Below are 25,082 nucleotides of genomic sequence, written 5' to 3' on the forward strand. Positions count from 1 at the left end.
CTTACATCCGCTAAGTAGCCTGTTTTTACATTGTTTTGTTTTCATATATCTATCTAATATTGAGTTAGAAGTTAAGTCTTGAAAATCATGTATAAATCAAGAGTTTGTGAACATACTCTAAATACAGTTGTAAGCATGGTTGCATTGTAACATTTCAATAAGATCATTACTTCAAGGTAATATGATTTACATATGTAGATTATCAAATCCTAACACAACCAGGCTTTGGTCTGTTGTTCCACGTAACATGAACCAAAGTTTCCTATGACTTGGAGGTGAATTGTAAATTTAGCTGTTTTAGTTAAGGTTTGAGTTGTTATGCAGAAACTTTTTGGAACACCATCACTTTTTAAGGAACATAAAAGGCATAAAAACCACAATATAATCCAACATTCTTTGAACCCCTTAGTGTCTGATCTCCTTTTGTGGATAGTCTGTGATGCATTCAGAATGTACATCACAGAGAAATATTTCACAACTCTTTAGTCTTACAGGTATCTCCGGGCTGCACCTGAAAGCACATTAAGGTACTGTGAGATCTCTAGCCCACTCAGGGCTTTTTTTCTTTTAAATTATATTTTTAGAGAGAATCTATGTCTACTTTCCCATTCTCTGCTCTCTAGTGATTTTCACATGCTTTCTCATCAGAGCCATCAAGTACATCAGGGCATCGTAAGATACAGGTCAGCATGGAAAGGTTGTGCTTGATAAAAAAGCATAGGGTATGACTTTGTGTCAGGCCACATGGCCCCACATGATCTATTGTGTTGTAGCTTGGAGGAACATACAGTTAAGCTCTTCGGAGCTCGGAGCCTGATCTGTGCCCTAAAGCCTTTAATGTGGCCATGTGTTTTGATCCACAGACTACAGTTTAGGAAGCAGTGATTCAGAGAATGTTTTTTTTTTTGTGGCTGTATTGACCTTTGGAGTAGTGTTTATGAGACATGGGGTGGACAGGTGTGTATTTTCATTGGCCTGTGAGCCCCAGAGAGATTTTAGTGTGTGGTCATCTGCAAATTTGAATATGTATACAGAACACTGAGGGGAAAAAAAACTCAACGACTATATGTGAAACAGAAATAGGTTACATTCCCTGAAACTCCTTTAATCTCCTTTCAGAAAATAAGGATACAAAGATGGATCAGGTCTAGGATCCTATTTATAACAATGGCAACTGGAAGAAACAAGCAGATGATGTAGTTGCATGCAGGAATGGATTGATAGTGCTTTATATTAAAACAATGGGTACAAGTAAGAATGTAAGAGTAATTTACCTCTAAATTTTCTCCACCGTGTTTTGATGAGTCTGCAGTGGTTGTCTTAAATTGCCATTTAGCCTTCTAACCCATTCTTTGCCTCCTCCTTTGTGTCAAGCAGACCAGTGAAATTTTGTCTTAGTGTCTGGGCAACTGTAAATGAGCCCTGTTAATACATTTTGTAGTGAGTGAACAACCAACCAGCCATGCCTCATTCCCCCTAGAATATCAAATGTGTACTCAGTGCATCACAAATCTATGGCTGTAGGAAAATGACTTGGTTGTAATGGTGGTGTTTGATTTCTGCCCTTAGATGCCTAGTATTTGATCAGAGTTGTCCACAGGTGTATAGAGTACGTCTGACTTGATTATAACACATTACCTTCCAGGAATCAGAAGTGATGAAGCAGAGGAGTTATCACTGTGGAGTGTTTTTAAAGCTCTTAGCTTGGACTTTCAGAGCAGAAATCAACATTAGCTCTGTGCTTAGGCTAGATGCACATTGACACAAGCATATGCACTCCTTGGTGGTAGTTGAGAGTATTGAAAATCAAGTGATTTGGAAGAAACTTCCAAAGGCTGCTTAGTCCAACCACCTGCTCAGACCACGTGCAGTTTGAGGAGGCAACTCAGGATCATGCATAGTTCAGTTTTTGATATCTACAATAATGGAGATTTCACAGCTTTTCTTGGTCCTTTCTAGTGTTTGAGCACTCTCAAAGTGAAGCATTTTCTTCATATACAATCAGAATTTCCAGTGTTCTAACCGTGTCAGTTGTATTCTGACTTTCTTCTGCACATGTCTGAGGTAAATTTAGTGCTGTCTTCTCTATGCTTTCACATCAGGAAGTTGCAAAGATTAACAAGGCTTCCTCTGAGCCCTTTCTCCTTGTAGCTGAACAAAGCCAGCTCTTCCAGCCTCTCCATCCATAAACATCACTTACCCCAGCACCTTGAGTGCTTTGGTAGCTGTTTGCAGAATGCACCCCAGTATGGTGAAGCTATTTTTGTACTGGAGTCATCAGTACTGAGCAGAGGACTCCAGATGTAATCTACCAAGTTGTCCCTCAGAGACAGGAAGAATTGCTTTCCCTGGCTTGCTGGTTGCATTCTTGCTAATACTGCTCAGGATGCAGTTGCTTTCTTTACTGAAATGCTGTCTTGTGTTCAGCTTGTCTTTTGGGACCCCCGGGTCTTTCTATTTGTCAATAGCTTACAGGCTGGTTTGGCCCAGTTCTGTGACTAGCAGAGCAGGGGGATCCATGGACTCACACCCTAGGGAAGGAAAAAGGAGAAAAAAAGGGAAAAGGAAAAAGGAGAAAAAAAGGGAAAAGGATAGAGAGATGGGCCTAAAAACAAGACAACAATCTGAGAAGAAACAAACTAATTTACTAAATAAGATATCGGTGTGCATGATAACACACTATAATACAATACAATTAGAATTGAAGCTAATATATCAAGTAAAATGAGAGAGAATGTCCAAACCAGCCTGTAAACAGTTGACACTGAAAAGCTGCTTTTGAGCCAGTTGGCTCCCTACCTGTGCTGTTGCAAGGAGTAATTTGTCTTACTGTTTGCTTAAAGGGACACATATATATGTATATAGACACATAGCATGCTTCCATAAGTACACATACACATTACTGCTGCCTTCAAAATGCCCAGATTTTTTAATGAGTTCATTCTGTGATACCCTCAGTAGAGATTACAGAAGTATGTTTCTAAAGCAAACCTATCACTTAGAGGATGATGTATGTTCTTGTAACACTGTGCTGTTTTGTCACTACTGTTTCATGCTGCAAGGGCACAGATTTCACCATGCAGTTATTTTTCAAGGAAGGCAATGACAAGTATTTTCCCTTCAGTCTTGTACTGACAGATTCTGGCTAATCTGCATTAGGATTACTAAATGAGACAAGATGAAGCAGAAAAACACTACTACTATCAGTGGCAACACCACCAACACTTGCCTTATGTAATGGATTGTAAGAAACAATGGCTTCACTGCTTGTGCTGTGCAGTTATTCATGCTCAGAATCCCATTCACAGCTGAGTCAGAAAGCATATGGGGGGGGGGGGGGGGGTGAAGGAGAGGGGTCTGTAGATCTGTGTAGACTTCTTTGCAAGTGCAGTTTTCTCCCAGACTGCACTGGTAGAGACTACAGCTAGCCTGGCTGCTCCTGGAAGCTTTACCATCACAGTTCTGCACTTTTGCCCTCATAGACAAAATCAGGGTATATAGCTGACTTGAGTCACAGCAGTACAATGTGGAGGAACTTATTCCAAATGACTATGGAAGCCCAGATAGACTTCCAGCTCACACTAATGATATTATGGTGATCAAATGCTGCCTCCAATTGCTAAGAAATGAAGTCAGTGGTTTTCCCTACTATACACAAATGAATTTTTTTTTTTATTTTTTTTTTAATGAGAAAATATTTCATGCTATGTAAAATTCTCTGTGTTTATTTTTGCTGTATTAGAAGTATGCATTCTAAAGATTCTCTGGATAGGGTGATCAGACAGGCAAAATTCTGGGATGTGTTTAGCAGCGATATAATTTCTTAGAGCTGTCAACAAATGTATTTTGTGTGGTCTTTCCTTGTCCTTGGAAAGAAGGAAACTACAGGACACTTTGTGTGGCTTTCTTGTCTGTTTGATCTCTCATTCAGTTGAAAGAAAGCAGCAGTTCTATCAAGGTGTCCATTCTGATGTCCCTCAGATTGCCTAGCAGATAGGTTAGGACAAGTCTAGACAAGTTTTGCTATCAATCTAAATATTAATCTTTGTGGTACTTTGGTTCCTTTTGGAACAATGCTTAGCTGTTAGTCATGCTGTTATTAGCGTAGTTTTCCATCACTCTTAATTTAAGGATGTAAAATGTCTTATAAGAGAGTCTTCAAACATCATAGGCTCTGCCGCATACTTCTGAATGGTCCCTATGGTGACAATGCTGCAATGAGACTGCAAACACAGCACTGAAATTTATGGGTACCAAGGACCCTGCTGTTAATTCTCTTGATAGCCATATTGAAATAGGAGCCATACAGACATTAGAATGTCATGATATATGGCAGTACGGAACGTTAACAGTGCTGTGGGGATTTCTCGGAAATTTCATAGCAATCTTAAATCTCTTCTTGGGTAACTGCTAAATAGTTCTTCTGTTTCCCCCCTCCTTTTTTTTTTTTTTTTTTTAATAGCGCGAGATGAGAACATGGCCACTTTCCGTGGTTCCGAATATCTTTGCTATGACCTGTCTCAAAACCCCATCCAGAGCAGCAGCGATGAGATCACTCTCTCCTTCAAGACATGGCAACGCAACGGGCTCATTCTGCACACCGGCAAGTCTGCTGATTATGTCAACCTGGCCCTGAAAGATGGTGCGGTCTCACTGGTCATTAACCTGGGGTCTGGGGCCTTCGAGGCCATTGTGGAGCCTGTCAATGGCAAATTCAATGACAACGCATGGCATGACGTTAAGGTGACGCGCAACTTGCGGCAGGTAATGTTGAAGGAGAGAAAATGCTGGGGAAAACTTTGTTCTCTTATATTTGCACAGAGGTGGATATGAGGGAGAAATGGGGATGCTTGGCAGGCTCACTAGAGTTTCTTCTTTTCTAGTTATTGGTATGATGATAGTGGATGATTTAAAAAAAAAAAAAAAAGTTAATGGGAATTTATCCCTGTTGCAATATATTCACTTTCACTTTATTAATTTTCTGTTTTTTTCAGTTTGATTTAATAATAAAATCTTGTGCATGACCTTACTTTCATCTCTCTTTTCTTTCCTCTATTTTTGTTCTGCCATTTTTTATTTTATTATTTCTTTAATTATGATTCAATCTTATCAGTAATATTCTTGTTGCATTTAATTACTGTGGGAATTGAATATTTTTCCAGCAACCAATACTCTACACTCTTCTACTTTTTCTTAAGTTTTGTTAATTTGTCTAACCATTGCCATAATGTCACAACTCTAATTCTCAAAGTCTTTTTTTTCATTTACTTTCTTTTTTTCCTTTTTGTGTGTATGCAAGTGTGCAGGTATGCAGGTTGGTGGGTACGTGTGTATTAATTTTAAATTTGTAGCTTTGGAATTAATTGGCTGGAGTCTTTCTGAGTCTTCTTGATTCTCTGTTCTTTTCTTCTAACTTTTCCCCTTCTTTCTGTAATGAGATTCTACTTTATTTCTTAAGTCTCTGCCTATGAGACTCTTCTGTTGGCTGTGAGGACTGGAAAAGTGGAAGGATCAGAAAAGCCAAGCAAACCCAGACCAATCCAACACCCTACAATTCCACTTTGGAAAAGTTTTTTCTGATTTTGCCACTGTAATTTTGCACATCTGCATGCTGCCTTTCTAAGCAGACAACTCTATCAGGTGACGTATTTGGTATTAGGCTGACTTAAAATTCTGAAGCCTTCTTCATGAAATATAAATTCAGACATATATAGATAAGATAAAATTAAATAACCTTGCTCTGAAAGCTGGTGAATATCTCAAGTCACTAAGGCCCATCTGCCACATGATAGATGAAGTTTACTCTCTAGATTTGAGCTACTTGATATCATACTGATTGGTAGAGATGTCAGAAATGGCATGTAAACTGAGATTGTAAAAACAACTTGTGACAACAATTTGATTTATTTATTTGCTCATTTAAGTGGATATTAATGCAAACTTTAGGAGTTTTACCCAAGTTTATACAACAACTTTTGGTGAGAAAACATCTTTTTTGGTAAAAATTTACAATAGCTAAAACAAAACATATCAGCAGATATAGGCTTACCAGTGTCAGGGATCAGAAGCAGTTTCTACCAATAGATTTCAGTTAGTGATTTCTGTTTGAGCAATTTCACATCAAATATTTGCTTTGGGGAGTGAAGGTCTTTCCCATGTGAATTCTTGTATTTCTACATGTTCATGATGTTTTGATCATCATCAAACTTCCATGAGACTGCAGGGTTTTTGCTAGTGGCATCATTAGTCTATTTTTACCAGTTTATACACAAATGCAAATTTAATTTCTAATGTGTTGGACGGGTCTTAATGATCCTATTTCGTGCAGATGTTCCCATCAGGCTAGTAGAGGGTGATGCACCAACTGTTTGAGGTCAGCCACTCCAGAAATGCCAGAAGTACTGCTTTATTTGATGTGTGTCATATTTTCAGAAATTCACATGTAAATTTGCAGTGCAATACAGGCCACTTGGAAGTTCTGTTTTCAACTGTGAACATGTTGCATAAAAATAAATAAAAAACACCAACCAAGAATTGACCCTAAATATTGAGGCTTAATCTTTAAAATGAAGTAGAGATTCCAAGAATGTGATCCAAAGTTAAAACAATTCCAGATAAATTGATTATCAGGAACTTTAAGATATCAATCTTATCCTGTGCTCTTTCTGGAGAGGAGATGAAGGAGGATTTGCATAATTTTTTGGCTTTTCCTGGAATTGGAGCAGAACTTTAAATAGCTGGACTTTTGCCCAGTACGTTTTGGAATTGTTAAATGCTTTGTAGCTAAGTGCTTCCTTTTTTATTTTATTTAATTTTTTAAGATCAAATGACTATCACAGCAGTTAATCTCCTTAGAGACAGATCATGTGAATCCACAGATTCCTTTGAGTAGTGATTGTTAATGTCAAAACAAATCTCCTTGTTTATTTATCTTATTATTTCAGTTAAAACTAAGCCCAGATTCTGCCTTGTGTGAAACCTTTACTGGAAATAGGATCATGGGTGTATTTTACCAGGACTTTCAGAGCATGTTTCCCCACCACACCATGCTAAATTCCAACTTTCTTGTTTGTAAAAATGGATTTACTTGCACGGTAATGTCAGTGCACAGCCCTTCAAAATTTGCAGGGTGGTTTTTACCTGAGGCAGCATAGATCTCACTTGTGAAACAGGATAATCTTGCCAACTTTGATCACAGTGGGACAGGAAGTTGGAGCCTGCACTTCTGTGCTAGCACTGAAGCTAGTCACCATGCAAAATCTGCCATAAAGATTTTGAATTCCTCAGCTACTAAAAAGCAAGCAAGAAACAATATGCAGATTGAAACAGTTGGAATCTGCATTCTGTGAGAAGTAAAAAACCATCCATATAGCTCTATTAAACTCAGATAAAGAACTAAACTGTGAGTTCCCCTTGCTCTGTAATATAGATGCAATATAACAAGAGAGACATTAAATACAGTCTTCTGTTTTCTCTCATTCAAATGACACAATTCTTCCTACACAATTCCTCAATATATTTCTTCCTTACTGTAGGAGTTTCAACTTCTGTATGCTCAGATGGCACAAATACCCCAGCACATGCCTTTCTGTACGCTTCTCCTGAAAGTCACATATTTACCTGCTGTAAAGAAACCTGCAGATTCTGAAACTTCTAAGGATAGGTTCAGAGTTTTGTACTCATCTTCAGCTGTATTCTCCAGCCAAAGAAATATTGGCCTGCCAGTGATACTCTGCAGTGCTTAAGGGTACTGAGGCTTGAAAGACAAGCAAGAATATAGGGATGATGGTAGGTGAAAGAAAGGAGTCATGGTTGGATTTGCGCTGAAGGGACAAACTGGTGTGTATGTTTCTGAGCATAAGGTTTTTGCTTGGGGGAAGCACCTTGATGGACATTTGAAGGGTAAGTATTGCACTGTTTTAAATTTGCTTCAGTCCTGGATAACGTGTATGAGGATTGAAGTTAAGGACTAATACTGGGGTGGGAAGACTAGGCAGCACCCTTCTTCTTTACAGAGTAGATGGCATGGCTCCCCATAGAGTCCTGGTCATATTGTCCTCTCTCACTTTGTGTGTGTCAGGCGCCCCACGCCTTTTTTTGGAAAACTAACACTAGACCATTCATGCAATGTGTCATTTTTACTAACCAACTAATGTACTAACACCCTAACGACTCATCTTTGCTTTTAGTTATTTTAATTAACAATCGTTCTGTTCACGATTTTTTAATTTCCTTTCTTCCCCCTTTTCCGCAAAGCACTCAGGCATTGGACACGCTATGGTAAACAAACTACATTGTCTGGTAGATATCATTCTTATTGTCTCTTTTTTTGGGTTTGCCGTGTGTTACCTGCCTTTTCCTTCCCCTACTCCCTCTTTTTCCCCCCTCCTTTATACTTACTTCTTCCTTTAATTTTATTTTAGTTTCATCAAAAACACATTTATCTTTTTGTCTTTTTCTTTTTCTTTTTTTTTTTTTAAATGGAAAATATGAAGAGCAAAAGCAGTGAACACAGCTGTTCTGGAAATGGGGTTTGGAATTTCTTTCATTGGTTTCCTCACCTCCCTCTTTAGTTGTTTTGTATTCCAGTGATCTTTTTTTTTTCTTCCTTTTAAAATTATTTTTTTCCTTCCCTTTTGATTTTTTAAAATTTTTTTATTTTTTAACTCCGAAGGTTTTTAGATCAGAACCATTGCAGGGCCTGTAGTCTGTGGTGGTGAAGGCTCTCTTTTTCTCTCATCCTTTTGTTGTGGCAACAGCTGTTATAGGCAAACTGGCCAGAGTTGTCCTCTTTCTCCCAACTTTCCCCACTTCCCTCCCTCCTCTCTCTCTCCTCCCCTTCTCTCTCACTTTCTCTCTCTCTGACTTTCCACCTGCCGTGGCCAAAAGGAGCTCAGCCGGCTGTTTGTTTCAGTACACACTCTGCATGGCATGTCCACGTCTGGTGACTCGCCCGTCTCCCACCAGCCTTAATCTATTTTCCTCCATCTTCCCTTCAAACCACTAACAACATCTACGCAAAACACATCGAGTTCACTTGCTACTCTCCCTCCCTCTCCTTCCAGTTCCCTTCACCCTCCATGTATTTGGGGTTAGAGATTTTGGATCCTTCCCTGTTTGTTTTTGAGTTGTTTTTTTTTTCATTATCTTGGAGTTTGTTTGGTATTTTTATTTTTGATTGCATGCATGTGTGAAATAGTTTTCTTTTCTCTCTTGCTCTCTTTGCTTTCTTTCTTTTCCTCTCAACTTTCTGGGCTCCAGATATAATGGCATGATGTGTCAGAGCGCAGTGTGTGCACGCTTTGTGTTTTCTTTCCACCTCATCTCTGCTTCTCTCTCTTTCTCTTGTTAGTGTGTGGTTTGAATTATTTTATTTTCATTTATTTTGATTTCTTCCTATTTATGTTTTGGTTAATTTATGAAATACCATTTTTATTTAATTTATTTTTGGGTGGGTGGTGGGTGTGTATGTCCCTAGGTACATGGCATGCACATCCATAATGTATTGAAAGTGAGATCCCTTTCCCACCCCTCCCTGAATGCATGATTGTCAGTGTGCTGTGAGCAAAAGAAACATAAAAAATAAAAAATACCAACTTCGTCTTCATTAGTGTTTTTTTTTTTTTTTAAACTAACAACCATAACTAACTGTAATCATTAAAATAAAAACTAATTAATCATAAAATCAGCTAATATGAGAAATCTACAAGGAAAATTCCATTTTCTGGCCTGTGTAAATGGAAATCATTTCAGTGTGTAGAGTGCTGGTTCAGCCTGAAATTGTGGATACACTAGAAAGGAAAGAAGCAGATGCTGAACAATTTCCATTGTGGTTGAAGCAGACCAGAAAATGGAGCTTGGTTGAACTAAAAAAAAAAAAAAAAAAACAAACCAAAAAAAAACAACAACAAACCAAATCTCAACAAAATCCTTAATAAAACTGACATAAAAATATAAGGGAGGTGACTCATTCTTCTCAGGACCGTAAGGTCATTGCTGGGGTTTTCTTTGTTGTGTCCCTTGAACAGGTGACCATCTCTGTGGATGGCATCCTTACCACCACGGGTTACACACAGGAAGACTACACCATGCTGGGCTCAGATGACTTCTTCTATGTGGGAGGGAGCCCCAGTACTGCTGATTTACCTGGCTCTCCAGTAAGCAACAACTTCATGGGCTGCCTCAAAGAGGTAGGGGATTCAGATTAACTACTGTTTCATTGCTTTTGGTTTCTCAAAATCATAGCTTTTTCCTGCCTGCTATTACATACTCAGTGTCTTTCCCTCATGATGAATTTTACACTAATACTACAGCAGCACTGTAAGGATAAACTTGATATTCACCTGGGCAGAAGACATCAGCCATGAAAGTCATGAGCTTATTGTCATTATCAGACTTCTGGTTCTTGAATTACAGAGATTATACCAGTGGTGTAGTATGTGAAGTGCCTTCTGTAGGCTGTCAGTCATTTAAGGTAAGTGTTTTAATCCTCTGGATAGACTCCTTAAAGAGTGTGGCTGAGTGAGTCTAATTCTACATGCACCCAAGAGGGTTATCATAATATCCTGGTATGAACATGTATATCAGAGAGATGGCAGAGCTGGGTTTTCATGCCAGATTCAGGCAAACTGTGATGCTGAGCTAGATGTTCTAGGGCTGTATAGCTGCCTGACAAATTACTGTCCTACAGATGCTTGACTTGTGATGTCAGGGATTTTGTCTTATGTGCAGTCTGCTGATGTGAGCAATGACTGTTGGTCTGGTGCTGCTGTCCTGCTTGACCTCTAGATTTGTTAAGGGGGTGCATGTATGCTGGAGATGAGTATGTGAGTATCTTACAGAAGAAATGAAACTGCCTTACTGAATACAAAATGTCATGCAGAGATCAAATCCTTCTGTTTTCATCCACAGAGCCTTGGGCCTGATTTTCATAGGCACTGAGCATCCCAGTTTGATTGAAATCAAGAGGAGATGCTGCTTCTTAGTGTCTCTTTAAATCAGGATCTTAATTTTATTTATGGATGCTATGAACATAACACTTAGCAGAGGCCATTTTTATGTGTGCTTTAAGTCAAGCCAATGGAGCAGAGAAAGCAGTGACAAGAAAATCTTCAGCAGCTTTATTATTTATATAATCATTTGTATTCTATTAGCTCGTGCAATGTGCTAAGAGCTGCTTATATTGCCATCCCAGTCTTACAAAGCTCTGTGTGAAGACAAACCAAGCAGAATAAGAGGAAAAGGAAGAATTCAGATAATCAGAAAGTACTTTGTCATTGTCACCTGCCTTGGTTGTGACAGGAGATGTGGATGAGGTGCTGTCTAGACTTAAAGACAGACTAGTGCTGGCTGGGCTTGAGTTACAGTCTGCATAATAGCAACCTGCTCTTAGCAGTGGCCCACTGACACTTTCAGGTGCTTTAAAAATATGTGCAAAATGTACATTACCTGGCTTCTGAGGAGAAATTTGGTATAGGTTACTCACCAAGCATAAGTGTAGCACAGAGCTGTAGGGAGAATACACTTGGAAATTGAATAAATGGAAAAATGTAACATTTCAAAAGCGAGCCATGTTGTAATTAGTACTTTGTATTTCTAGCCCATGATTCCTACAGATCCCTTAGGCCCCAGAATGAGTTAGCACTGGTACCTGTAGGAAGCATAAGGAAACTGACAGTTGTGCTTTTCCGCAGTTCTCATTTGGTAAAAGGAGGTGATGGGGAGCTGCAATTGGAGAAGGAGAGGACTAAGTGACTTTCAGTGTCCTGGCAAAACCTAGAAATGTATCTATAACACTGATACCTATGAGGGGCAGGGTCTGACCAAACAGCCAGCCTGTATAGGCTGAGAAGGACTCTCACTGCATAAGCAGTGAATTATCCTCAGTCATCAAAGAAGTGTCTGCTTTCATTAGGTGGAGCTTGGGATGAATTGAGCAGAGCAGTTTGCCTTGTGAAATTCCTCCTGGGACTGATTTTTTTTCTCTTTTGCTAGGGAAGAAAATACTGCCAAAGGTAGCAGGATCAGTGTGAGATCCACCAGAAATAGAGGGCAGTACTTTTGAGTCTTTTCTATGTTTAGTCCTGAAATGTCAAGATATGTCAGCATGGTACGAATGAAATTGCTGAGCTGGCTCCTAGAAAGCAAGAATGCCTTTAGGGATCAGCATGACCCCTGGGGGCAGCTTTCTTTCATCCCACAGAGCAGAACTAGTGTGATGCTTATGTGCCTGTCACATTTCTGGTTCCACAGTTGGCTTTACTGGGGAACTTATTTGGCTCTCTGCATGGTAGGCACTATATTTATAAACCTATCTCTATAGCTTATTTTCTCTACATCTGGGAAGAATACTTAATGCCTCATTAATCAATACGGGAGGAACTTGAACTATTTAGAAAAAGTTCTAAGTTCATGAAATTGGATGAAGGGAGAATATAGACAACAACTACAAATATTGTTCCTGGGGGCATCTTGTTTCCTTAGGAAGGCAAAGGAATTGATATAGGCTTTAGAATGAGACTTTATTTCACCCTATAACTTCACATATTTCATCTAGACTGTGTCAGCCTCATAGCACAGCAACCACAGCTAAGAACCTCACTGGGGCTAAAAAGGCTCCTGGAGCATTCCCATGTCCTCTGTTATTGCATATAGGTGCTGAACTGCAATGGGGAATGAAATGCCTGATGATTCTCTGTAACTTTGCAGCTGGGTAGGGTTGGTGAGAGGATAATGGACAGCTCTGGCAGGGTGATTGCTTCATGTGGTCAGAGTCTAAGCCTTGATTAGGAGGAACATGTCTCCCGAGTGCGTGTCGTGGGGTCTCAGGGCTCTCCTGCTGCAGTATCTAGATATGCTGTGGTGAAGGTAATCATGTTCCTTCTGGACTGTGTGAGCCAATGTATTCTCCTTTCATCACAGAATATATCCTCCTGTCTCTTCCTTGCAGCAGGTTCTGATTGAAGAGATTCCATTACCTTGCTTGCAGTAATGTACCTAAGGTTTCCTGGACCTTCATTCTTAAGATAAACCATTCTAGAGAAACTTAGGGAGAATACAGTATTCTCCCTGTCATGGAGAAAACCAAATATAGAGATGGGATAGGAGGAGGTACAGAGACAGAGAAGTGAGCAGAAACTTCTTCAGTGGGTGTCAGGGAAGGAGTGGAATTGCTTTAACAGTCAAATGGATAAACAGGGAGAAGCACTGCGTAAAGGTGGAAAGGAAAAAGGATCTGTTAATAACATTTAAGAATATCTGGATGGTTTCTGGACAACCAGAAAGAGGCAGGACAAGAAATATAATGCCAGCATATTTTGTACGTACGAGAGAGTTTCAGATCGGAGGTTCTAGTAATAAGGGTTGAGTACGGAAAGAGGCTGAGTGGGAAGTTGAGCTGTGTAAGCAAAAAGGAAAATGTGGATCTCAGTCTCTGCTCATTAGGGAAGGGAGAAAATCAGAATATTCTCAAGGCTCCATTACAGAGCCAGCCATTCAGACTGATTTGCTTGGAGCAGTGCTTAGTACAGATGGAGATGCTTTAGAAGAGCCTAAGGTGATCCCTAAAGAATAGATGTGTGTGAGAGAATGTTTGAGATCTTCACATTTCTCTGTTCATTTTTCTATTAATGCTTTATTAAAATCTCAATTTCTAAAAATGTTTATCAGTAGTAACAGCTTGATGGAAGCAGTGAGGTTTGCATATGGGTAGAATATGGCAGAAAATTATTGCAGGGGTCAGGCACCATCTGGCCATGATGGGAGAAAGCTGTGAAAGCTTAGATCATGTCTGTCTGCAATTTAACTGCCAGGAGCCAGATTTCCAAATGGTTCATGAGTGTGCCCAGTCGCTGCATATGCATCTCAGATGCTATCTGCAAGCCAGCTTTTTTATTTTTATTTTTTTAGGCCTCTTTGCATGCGTAATGTTAATGATGATGTGATTTCTGTTTAGGGAAAAAGTCATTTGGATGGAATGTTGCACTGGGGAGGAGGTTGGAGGTGCAGGTAGAAGGAGGCCTGAAAATATGGAGGCTGAGAAAAACAGCCCAAATGTAAAGAGGGTACGTGGAGGAAGCTGCAGTTTTAAAAGCCCCTATCTAACGGGGAGACAAGATAGCCCAAAAGCACTTGTGTGCCCAAAATCCCATTCCAGAGCAGCAGTTTAACAGAGCCCCAGAAATACATGAAAATGGCAAGTCAGGAATTATCAGTGTGAGGGATTTCACTGTTTGTCTGTGGAAGTGATTAAGGTGTGAATGGCATTAATTGTACATGTGATCCAGCACTATTCTATTGTATTTGGCCATGTCTGTTTCTTGTTTATATTATTTATATATATTATTATATATATAATATTATCATATTATTAAAATTAAAATGATTAAAATATCAGGGTCAGTTTGAAATGGCAAATGAGTATTTTTGAGTTTGGAGTACATTTTTATAGTGTCTGCTGCTTTTGTGCCCCCCTCCCCTCTTCCCTTCCCCCAAATTGTGATCCTTGTGAATGACAAAGACCTCACACACAAAATCCACCGGTACAGAGCTTGATGCACTGTGACTGTTCACACAGAAAATAGATGCACTAAAATCCTCAGGTGATGAAATTTAGGGAACAGCCCCTACTCTCAAGCAATCAGAGCAATAGGAGTTAAGGCTGGGCAATGATCAAAGGAAGAACAGTCCTGAGCAGACAGTTGGCTTTGCAGTTCTGTTTTGAAAGTGAGCAGGGTTTGATGGGAGTTACTCTGCTTCTTCATGCTGAAGGAAATGCATGATGAGTGCAGTGCATTTTTGGGGATTTCTTCTGTCTGACTAGAAAGGGAAATGATCTTATTCTAATTATGGGCCCAGTTAAAGTTTAAACTTCTGCTGGATTTGGGGAGATTCTTTACTGAAGTACGTGGTGCTCTGTGCTTTCCATATGTTAATATTTCACATTCTCATGATGACACATTTTTAGTAAGGATTAATGGCCTGGCCCACAGGAAATAAAATCAATAGTCTTGTCAGGTGTATTAGCATGCTGCCAGCGCTGCAGCTTTGCTTTAGCTAGGAAGTTATTCAAAGCTTCTTTTCCTTGCATAGCTTAGCTTTTGCCTACACCACAGCAGAAAGGTTTCTACTAGCATTATTGCCTCATGTGTGACACTGGAAAGAACTTATGTCAGCTTGGCGTATTTGCATTCATAGCAAGTGTTTTGCTGAAATAATGATACTGGGTGAGAATTTGCTGCAAAATGACATAAGCTAACTTCAATTATTGTTCAATCAATTTGTAAGGAGAGAACTTGGAAGACTGTCAAGGAGTTGAGGACATGGCTCTGTGTGTGTGATTTAGTCCCAGTTCATGAAGCAAATATCCTGCCCACTTTGACAGTGGCACTTTGATGGTGGCTTCAAATTATTGCAATATTGTATCATTCATTGTGTAACCAAGTAGGTGTGATATATTTCATTTGCTGTCATAAATAAAACTTAACTTGAGGCAGGGATGTCTCTTGAGTTGAAAAGGAGTTGCCCTTGCATCTATGGAATTCTTTTCTTGAATAAGATTAAATTCATAGCAAAGACTCTATAATCTAGTCAGAGTTAAGCCAAACTATTTTGTTTTACTTTGTAATGTAGCTATGTGCTCGTTAAAGAAATACAGTTTCTAGTAAAGATCACATTTATTACAATATAGCGTCTTTTTGTCATGAGTTCTTATCAGTTGGCAGACAGAAGCTTTCAGTCTTGGTCAGTCTCAGTGCGCATGTTTTGTTGGGATCATTAAGGTTGGAAAAGACAATTAATAATAAATTAATAAAAATAATAATCTAGTCCAACCATCTACCTACCACCAACATTGCCCACTAAACCATGTCCCTGCAACCACATATGTCAACAGTTCCGTGTTGCTGAGTTCCTGAAGTTAACGCACATGTAGAATATTTACAAGAGTAACTAATTGGCCAAAGTCTGATTAATCAAGTATATATGTAGACTGAGCATGCATTTTAAAGCAAGCATTGTACAGCAACAGATACAGAAACTTTCTGTGCAGAAGGCACAAGAGACATCATTTTGCAGAGCTGTTTGAACTACCACTGTGCTCATAAGCTAATCTTTGGAGCTAGAACAACATGTACTCTAACAAAGTCTCTTTCCAGATGTCACTAGGACAGCTACCCAGAGAGGAATCCAGAAGCAGAGGTTGGTGTCACCGCTGGGCAGTGTTGCCAGCAGGTTGATGTGTTGCAGCAGTAATAACACACTCCATGGAGCTCTGACTGAGCCATCCACATGTGACCTCAGCCCTGATGCTTTGGCCATATGAGCTTGCTTTGCAGCAAGACCATCAGGTGCAGACTTTTCTTTCCTGCATAATGAACTTGACTCCTGCTGAGATTCTGTACCTGGAAGGGATGTGCCATGTGCTGTTGTTCAGAGAATGAGAGTGTTTACAGGTGTAGAAATGTACTCATATAGGCAAATTTAGAAAATGTAATGGGGATTGGAGCAATATAACCTGTGCTATGGGCATGTAATAAAGGTAATTGGAAACCCAGGTTCTAAAGAATGGATATATTAAAGCAACAATCTTTGTACACTTATGTAGTCTAATCTCTGTTCAGGAATAAACAAAGACAGGTTACAGAATATTGACGGACAAATATAGCTGAGGCCAAAATTGTTAGCAGTGCAGTGCTGCTGTTTAAGTACATGGATATAAAACAGATGTTCTCTGCCTAGCAGTGTCTGAGATGCTTATCACCAAGGAAGACAAAAAGAGAATGCACTTTATTTTTTGATATTTAAAGTTTGAAAGCTCAGCAAGCAGAGAGTTAATGATACGGAGCATAGAGTTTGAAATATCCTCTAGTGCCAGGACTCTGACTCTTGACATAGCTGTAATAAGAGAAGCACTTTTCTTTCTGATTTGAGTAGCTGCTCCAGGCTCAACAATTGAAAGGTCTCTGATCCCTGTGTAAACGTATTCCCCTATATATTTTCTTTTCAGTAAACCAGTTTTAATTCTTCGGTAAATATTTGCTAACTTCACTAGCAGGAATAGGCACCACTGGGTTTAAGACTAGAACTTCTAACTCAACCCCATCCCGGTATGACTTCAGAACATTAAAACTTCTTTCTTGGCAATTATTTTTACTCCTGTTAGAGTCCTCATTTTATTTCAGTCTTCAAATAAAGAGGAGACCAACAGAGTATATCATGCTCTAGACATGCTTTCAGGTAGGTTGTGGTCATTTATTTGTGGTACGCAGGAACTGTGTTTTGTCTTTTAGACCTTTAATTAGTGTGTGGTGTTTTGGCTGTAGTAGCTTATATCCTGCTTTGTTTGTGCTATGTTTTTGGGAACAGCAGCCACTAAATAAATCTTTCCCAACTCTGAAATGTGTGTGTGCATGTACTGTGAGCAGTGGGGAAATGCTGAGCTGTGCTTCCCACCATGAAAAGCCAAGCTGCTGCAGCTGTCAGAGAGGGAGGCAAGAAAGGATGCTGGGGTTTTGTATGTTTAGTGGGTGTGCTGGTCTCCTCCTCCCAGGTCCACCACTCCTTCTACAGCAGTGAGCCAGCTAGCTGCCAAGTGTGAGCAGGACAGGAGGGGGTAGGAAGCAATAATTAAGCAGCATTTGTTACAGGAACAGCATGGAAAAGGAGTGGGCTCTTCCTGATACAAATACAAATACAAATTTTGTACTGTCTGATTTTTTTTTTTTTTCTGTTTTAATTCGTTGTCATTGTTGCTGTGTGGCTCTCGTCTCTCTGCTCTACTACTGATGTTTTCTGTTGCGCTGATTATTTGTGGTTTGGCATTGTTCTCCCTCTTTTAAGCTGTACTTACAAAATTGATTTAGTTCAGAATTACCAGCGGATGTATCTAGATTCCCTAAGCAAATCAGTGAGCATAATGCAGAAATGTGTGAAGATATATGTGATGGAAACTCTGAATTGCTTAACACAAGTTTTTATACTCTTTGAGCTATAATTCTCTAACTGAGCCACTAGAAATAGTAAGATGAGCACTGAAAGATGAGTTAGTCTGTTCTCCTGCCTGTGCTTCTTGTAGCTAGCAAGATACAGATGTAGCTGTACAAAAAAAGGAATGTGATTATTTTAACAGGTTTCAGGGAAACATCAGGAGGATTGTTGTACAGCATACCATGGCTAATGGTGACTTCACATCACCAGAAGGGAGAAAACTCAAATGTTTCTAATTTGTAAACATAGATTTAGCACTTAAGCACTTAGCACTGGAGAGAGAGCATTGGTTATCTGTGAGCTGCAAAGAGCTGATGACACACAGCTGAACAGTATCAAGTGCATCCAGGAAAGCACTGATGCATGCTGTGCTAATCACAAAGCTCCTCTGGCCAGACTGGAGGTGACAGAGAGATTGTGTCTCATTGTAGTACCTCGAGAGGTAGTTGTGATGGTGCCAGTGGAGCTTTCTTACTGTATCAGTATTAGTGAGGAGAAGCAATGTGAGTTTGGGAAAAGTGGCAGAGATGAAAAATGCTGTTTAGAAATGGAGCGTGAGAATGGCATAATCATTCCCATTAAATCTGTGCTTTTCTTTCTAGTTATTAGCCATTTTAAGTGGAATGGGTTTTGCATCTAGAACAAGTCTCTGAACAGATGATTAATGGTTTTATCTGTAATAACTTTACATTTTATAGAACCCTGCTAGGAGTCTGCATCTGGTGAGCCAAGCTATTTAAAGCTGTGTTAATTCTGTTAATTGCTCTACGTTTATTTGGATTGCTGGCACCTGCGGGCTTTAGGATAATGTGTGGGGGGTGTATATTCTCCCCCTCTTTCTAGCTGAGGAAAATGGAGAGGACCATTTCCTTAGCAAGGGACAACAGCCTTGGCAGAACATCCTGGCTGGATTGGTTGTCCTTGAGATTTCCCTCTTTTTCTACAGCTAAATGCAGTGAGATGTCAGCCAGAGGCAAGATGTTCCCTTGATTGGGGCTGGAGGTAGGCAGGCAATCTTTTTCATGCACTTGCCATCATCACGTGGTAGCAGCAATGGGGAATGAAGTGATTTTAGGAGGCCAATCAGGTCCTCTCCATTCTGATCTGCTTCTCAGCTTCCCGCCTTGATCATGTTTTGGTTGTGAAGTGCTCCAGTAGATTTCATGCCCTGAACAGATGTGAAGATAAATATGTTGCTGATTTCTGAACTTTTGTTAAAGAAAAGATACAGGAATGGAATTCAGAATGCTTGAGGTAAATAAGATACTGCTGTGAAATGCTTGAGGGGCAGTGCAGAAATTCTCATGTTTACAATTGGGGTTGGACAAACCTCTGGAACGTTCTTGACCAGGTTCTGAAAGGAAAACCTTTTTCCCATCTTTGGTTGCTGTACTTCTGGGAAGATTATGCATAGAGTATGAGGGCAACAAAATGGAGAAACAAAGGGTTTTTTCTTGCATTGTTACCTGCTGACTTAGAAGAGTAGCAGATCCTGAAAGGCTTCATATTGGGACACTTAAATAATGTCAGTTCAGCATGGCTGCTCACTGTATGGGTAGGAGAAGAAGAGCTATTTCAATTTATTTAAGTGCTGGTCCTCTTTTAGACTTTTGATACGATTTTCAGTCAAGCATTCAACGTCAATGTTAGGATATCTTCCCAGCAAATCAGATGATGAGATTAAAGCCAAAACATTAAAACAAACACAGAAAAAGTAAACATCAGGAAAACCCACAAAAATCTTTACACTGTGTTACTTGTTATACAATTAACTCAGAACCCACAATTCTTATGACCATCTGTGAAACATCCGTTCACCTGATAGTGGTGGTGGGGATCACTGTGATGACTGGTTTTCTATATTTGCCTTATAACAATCTTTATTGCTTCTTACTGAATGAGAAGTCTTTGAGTCTTTGTAGCTCCCAAAGGAGGAGCCAGTTGCATCACCCTTCTCTGAACATGTGAAGAACTGTGAAGAAAATCATCTGTAGTACTGATGTAGCTTTCTCATAGTTTGTCCAGTTATGATGCTTGCGACTAGTTGCTCTTAAAGGACACAACTGCTGTGTTTGTCACCTTTCTTGATTAGAAACTGTGTTTAGGAATGTCCAGTTAATTTATTTTGTCCAGGTCACATTTAAACAATCAATTGCAATACTGAAATCGATTACAAAGCAAAGCTTCAGAAGTATCTGTTGTTCCCATATTGAAGAATGTGTTCTTCCTCCAGTGCTTCATTGTTCAGCTGACTGATCAAGCACTTTCCTTCATTTTCTCAATTTGTATTTCAGGGCTAATCTGCCCTGAAGCTGCTCCTTCACGTGTCGACAACAACAGTAAATACCTCCTTTTTCTTCTACCTAACTGTGGTGTGCCTGATTGTCTCACCTTGTCAGAACTTGTTTCCTAATCCTGACTGTTTGTTAGATCACATAGAAATGCAGTGTTTTCTCCCTTCTCCATTTTTTTTGTCATAGTATGTATTTCTAGTATGTTCTCTTAATTAGCATATGCTCAGCTCTTCTGGCTTCAGGCTAGTTTTCCTGTTTACAGCTGCCTTGACACATTTTGTTAGAACTTCACAAATCATATATCACAAGAGAAATTAATTATGCATGTAAGTTATTAGGTTAATAACTTTCATCTCTACTGTGAGCTTCACATAAAGTCTATACATTGCACATTAATAATTCAGATGACAGCCTTGACTTAGAGTGTGTTTTATAAATCAATTCTATCCCTTCTTAATGAGTTTTGGGTCTGTGGAAACCATGGCTGATTTCCACACGAGTTTTTAAAAATTCAATTCCAGTTCTGTTTCCCCATTGCCCCTGGTGACCAGATTTGCCAATGCAACTTGTGGAGAAGGACAAAAAGTGCTCATGTTCCCTTTTCCTCAGAGTAATCTTTTAGACAGTGGTTTTGCAACTAGAGTTTATGAAAATATTTCATTTGTATAAGGACACCTTCTGGTAAGAAGTGCAGCATTATCTTTAATAAACTTAATGACTAGTAGTGGCATTACATTTTAACTAAGGCAACCAGGAAATTCCTTGGAGATTTACTGATACCATCAGTAAGTGTAGGAGCGGGAGATTTTGGGTATAGAATCATAGAATCATAGAATCACTAAGGTTGGAAAAGACCTAAAAGATCACCCAGTCCAACCGTTCACCTATTCCCAATAGCTCCTACTAAACCATGTCCCTCAACGCAACATCCAGTCTTTCCTTGAACACCCCCAGGGTCGGTGATTCCACCACCTCCCTGGGCAGTCCATTCCAGTGCCTGACCACCCTTTCTGAAAAGTAATACTTCCTCATGTCCAGCCTGAATTTCCCCTGGCGTAGCTTGAAACCATTCCCCCTGGTCCTATCCCTAATGACACGAGAGAAGAGGCCGACCCCCAGCTCACTACAACCTCCCTTCAGGAAGTTATAGAGAGCAATAAGGTCTCCCCTGAGCCTCCTCTTCTCCAGGCTGAACATTCCCAGCTCCTTCAGCCTCTCCTCATATGGCCTGTGTTCCAGACCCCTCACCAGCTTCGTTGCCCTTCTTTGAACACGTTCCAGGGCCTCAATATCTTTCTTGCAGTGAGGGGCCCAAAACTGGACACAGTACTCGAGGTGCGGCCTCACGAGTGCTGGAGATGAAAGTAAATGTGTGTAAGTTCAAGAAGAGATGTATATTACAAGAGAAGGAAAATAAGAGTTTTCCATAAGCAGTAGGGGACTTCAGGTTGATTCTGATGGTTTAGTAAGGAAGTGATTCTGTGTGAAGTCTTTAATAATATTTGCTCACTGGTCAATATTGGTGAAATAAACACACCTAGCATTATGAGGTGGTAGGAAGGGAATAGAGAATAATACAGAAAATGGATTTGTCATTAAAGAAAACCACTCTGCTAGATGTAGTTCTGTTCTTTTTAATCTCAAAAAGATACTGTCAACCTGGAGAGAAATGCAACAAGGATCACCAAAGATCAGGAAAGAGACTTCTTTACAAGGAATGGCCAAACAGACCTCATATGGCTCTTCATGACAAAATTGGCTAGGAGAATATTATGAAATCATGCATGGCATGGGAGAGGAATCAAAGGGAACTGTCTCTCAGTGTGTTTTCAACCAGAAGCCTCAAAAGACAAACTTCATAACAAATAAAAACAAAAAGAACAAGCGGTGGAGTAATGGCAATCCTTGCTAAGGGATGCAATTGCACGGAATAAATAAATATCCTAGAAGTTCTTTAAATATGAAGACATCACCTTCTGCATGTTAAATCTCTGAGGCCCAAATTGATGGAATCTGTAAAATGGCTTTAGGAGAGTAGCTGTACACACCTTTTCTATTAAATTTGCATTGGCATTTTAGGTTATTTTCAGATATTGGATGCCAGTCAGATGTATTATGGAGGTTGTTCTGTTTAAATATTTGCTGGTGCAACTACATTATTTCTCAATTTCTAACATTCCTGATGTATTTTCTAGCAGGTATTTCATTTGTTTTGCCTTGCAACTACTATGTACTGAGGTCATGCTGCACCAAAGCAATGTTCCTTGCATAGGTTTGCAAACAGCTATGGAAGGCAACTGAACAGTGGGCTATCAGAGGAGCAGAGAGCTTGGTGTAAGAATATGCAAGTTTGGGCAAATGAAGCAGTGATTTGTAGTTGTGGAAGTGAGTATCTCTGTAGGAGGTGCTGGAGGAACAAAGAAAATATCAGAGAAGACTGGAGTGCCATGTGTTGACTACAGGTGTAATGAGGCCCATTTGAATGAAAACAAATGTCTGTGCATCAGATAGGCTCTATTTGAGGAAGTTGCTTTAACTGAGAAAAGCAATAAGAGGACTAGATTGAATCATTGGAGAGAAATACAAGATAAGGTTGTTCAGGCTCCTTTACTCATTTGTAATAGTTAAAATCCCCCCCAAAATCCATCCCAAATAAGAATGTTAACAAGTGGAGCTGTAAAACTACCTCCAAGCTGTGTTGCAAAGCTGGCTTGCTCTTCTATACTGAGTGATTATTCCCTGTATGGAATTGGTTATTCTGTAAGGCTTGGATGGAGATTCATTTGCAATAAGGAAATCTCTCCAAATCAGTGTGGGCTGTGGTAGCAGTAGGTAGACACTCCCAGGCTTTCACTTAGGCCCGAGGATGTCTCCATCTAGCAGTAATTTTGTGATTACTTGTATTCCTTTCCCTGTGGCTGTAACTGTGGATGTGACTGCTAAGGAGGTTTATTACTGCCCAGCTGGGCCATTTTTCTGACTGCTGAATGTACACTGGCTTGCCCTTTGACAGAGGCTTAAAAACCAAGGAGTATTTTTTACTGTCTCAAAAATGTGGACTGGTGCTGTGTAAAACGGGTAAAAAGAGACAAACTCAGGAGAATAATAGATATTAGAAATAGTAAACACCTACTACATCTCTATGTCCGTATTCTCCCGCCAGGAGTGCCATTGTTCTCTCTGCCATATTAACTCAAAATTGTTCCTACAAAGGGCTACTCACCGTGTGGTCGTGCTTCTCATTTTCTGTGTGCCATTTGGTGCTACAGCTAAAGGTGTTTTAAGGAGAAGTAAGGCTTGTCCTTGCCCCTGGGTTTCTCTGTATTTTGGATATTGGAGACTTAACAAACAAAAAATCCCCAAAAGCACAATTCTTACTTGGAAAATGAGATTATATTGCTGCTATTAGTTAATTATTGGTTCCCTCAACTAAGAGATCATGAGATAAACTGTGGAAAATTGTCCAACAGACAAGTAGCAGGACCAGAAATAGAAGCCAGGATCTGTAATTCCTGGTCTGTTGTTCAACTCAGGAGAAAAACAAATGCCTACTACCCAAAATTAATCTGCTGTCTTCTCTCCTGTTGTTACTTGAGTGATTTGTGGCACATAAAGTTGCAGAAAGTCAGAGGCTTTTAAGACTTAGGGATGTGGTTTAGTGGGCATGGTGGCGACGGGTTGATCGTTAAATTTGACGATCTCAGTGGTCTTTTCCAACCATAACGATTCCATGATTCTCCAGAAAGAAAGGAACTGTTTGGCTCTTCATTCAGTCAATATCTAACTTTCCGTGCTCTATGCATAGTGTCAGTGTTCATCAGCAACAAGTATCAAGCCTTAATTTCTCCTACTTCCCTTATATTAAGTGTGATAGTTTTGAGGCTTCTTTTTGAGAGTTGGGTTCAACTGGCTTTGATGTGAAGGTGTTAAAAGAATTGATTGATTTCCTTTGTAAATTGCTGGGAAGTCGAATTGTTCACTACATTTATAACACACTGGACTTTATATTCATTTGGAATTTCTGACAGTAGCTCCCAAATGCTGGTTCTTGTGATGACATTCTATACTAGAACAAAAATGCTTCAGAAATCTAGTGTTTTTTCCTTCTTCACAGTAATTATGTCCTTTTATCCATCTTTTGAAAAATTAAACAGATAAAGTTCCTTGTCTCTTTCAGTAAAGTTTATATTATAATTCTCAAATAATATTGAAGCTGCTTGGTATATTCTTGCAAGTTTTAGAGTTCTTTATTTAATCAAATGTTGACATGAAGTTTAGTGTTTTAGTGCTTATCTTACCAATGCCACACAAGTAACACCACATTGCAACTCATATTGCTTATTCTAATCATATATTCTGAGAATGAACAGGTCCTTTGGGCTATACCACTCACACTTACTCCTAAATTGTTTTCAATGTCTCTGCTTTGTAGAGTGCAGCTACTATATACCTTCTCCTTCCTGCTTCTATACTCATATATGCTCATAAGCTCGTCTACTTTTGTATTCAACTATTTTTAAATTTGTTTGAGTTGGAAGGGCATGGACTACCACGCTCTGTGTATGACTCTGTGTGACTGCTCTGTCTTTTAAAGGTGTGTGAGAATCCTTCTTAGTTTTTTTTTTGGCTCAAAGCTTGCTTCCTGAGGTTTTTCTTGTGATAAGACTCTGAGTGACTTGTCAAGGAGGCAACTGATGGGTGCTAACTGTGTGACAATCGATATCGCTTTGGGAACATTTGCAAGCCCCTTCCCCCAGAGCTGCTTGCTCTGTAGAAGAGCGGAAGAGAGTGGTCAACAGTGTT

General features: G+C 39.6%; 1 protein-coding gene across 15 annotated transcripts in view; it reads left to right on the forward strand.

The window, feature by feature from the left end:
- The window catches only part of NRXN3 (neurexin 3), a 945,174-nt gene that overhangs the window by 242,507 nt on the left and 677,585 nt on the right, over positions 1 to 25,082 (forward strand). For all 15 annotated transcript variants that reach the window (XR_007377978.1, XR_007377979.1, XM_048950079.1 and 12 more), the window contains 2 exons: positions 4,463 to 4,764; positions 10,029 to 10,190. Coding sequence is in view for 13 of the 15 variants with exons in the window: in XM_048950079.1 (XP_048806036.1) it covers positions 4,463 to 4,764; positions 10,029 to 10,190 (464 nt within the window). In the remaining 2 variants the exon portion in view is untranslated. The remainder of the gene's footprint in view (positions 1 to 4,462; positions 4,765 to 10,028; positions 10,191 to 25,082) is intronic.

Source organism: Lagopus muta, chromosome 6 (genome assembly GCF_023343835.1).
Source record: "Lagopus muta isolate bLagMut1 chromosome 6, bLagMut1 primary, whole genome shotgun sequence".
Taxonomy (NCBI): domain Eukaryota; kingdom Metazoa; phylum Chordata; class Aves; order Galliformes; family Phasianidae; genus Lagopus; species Lagopus muta.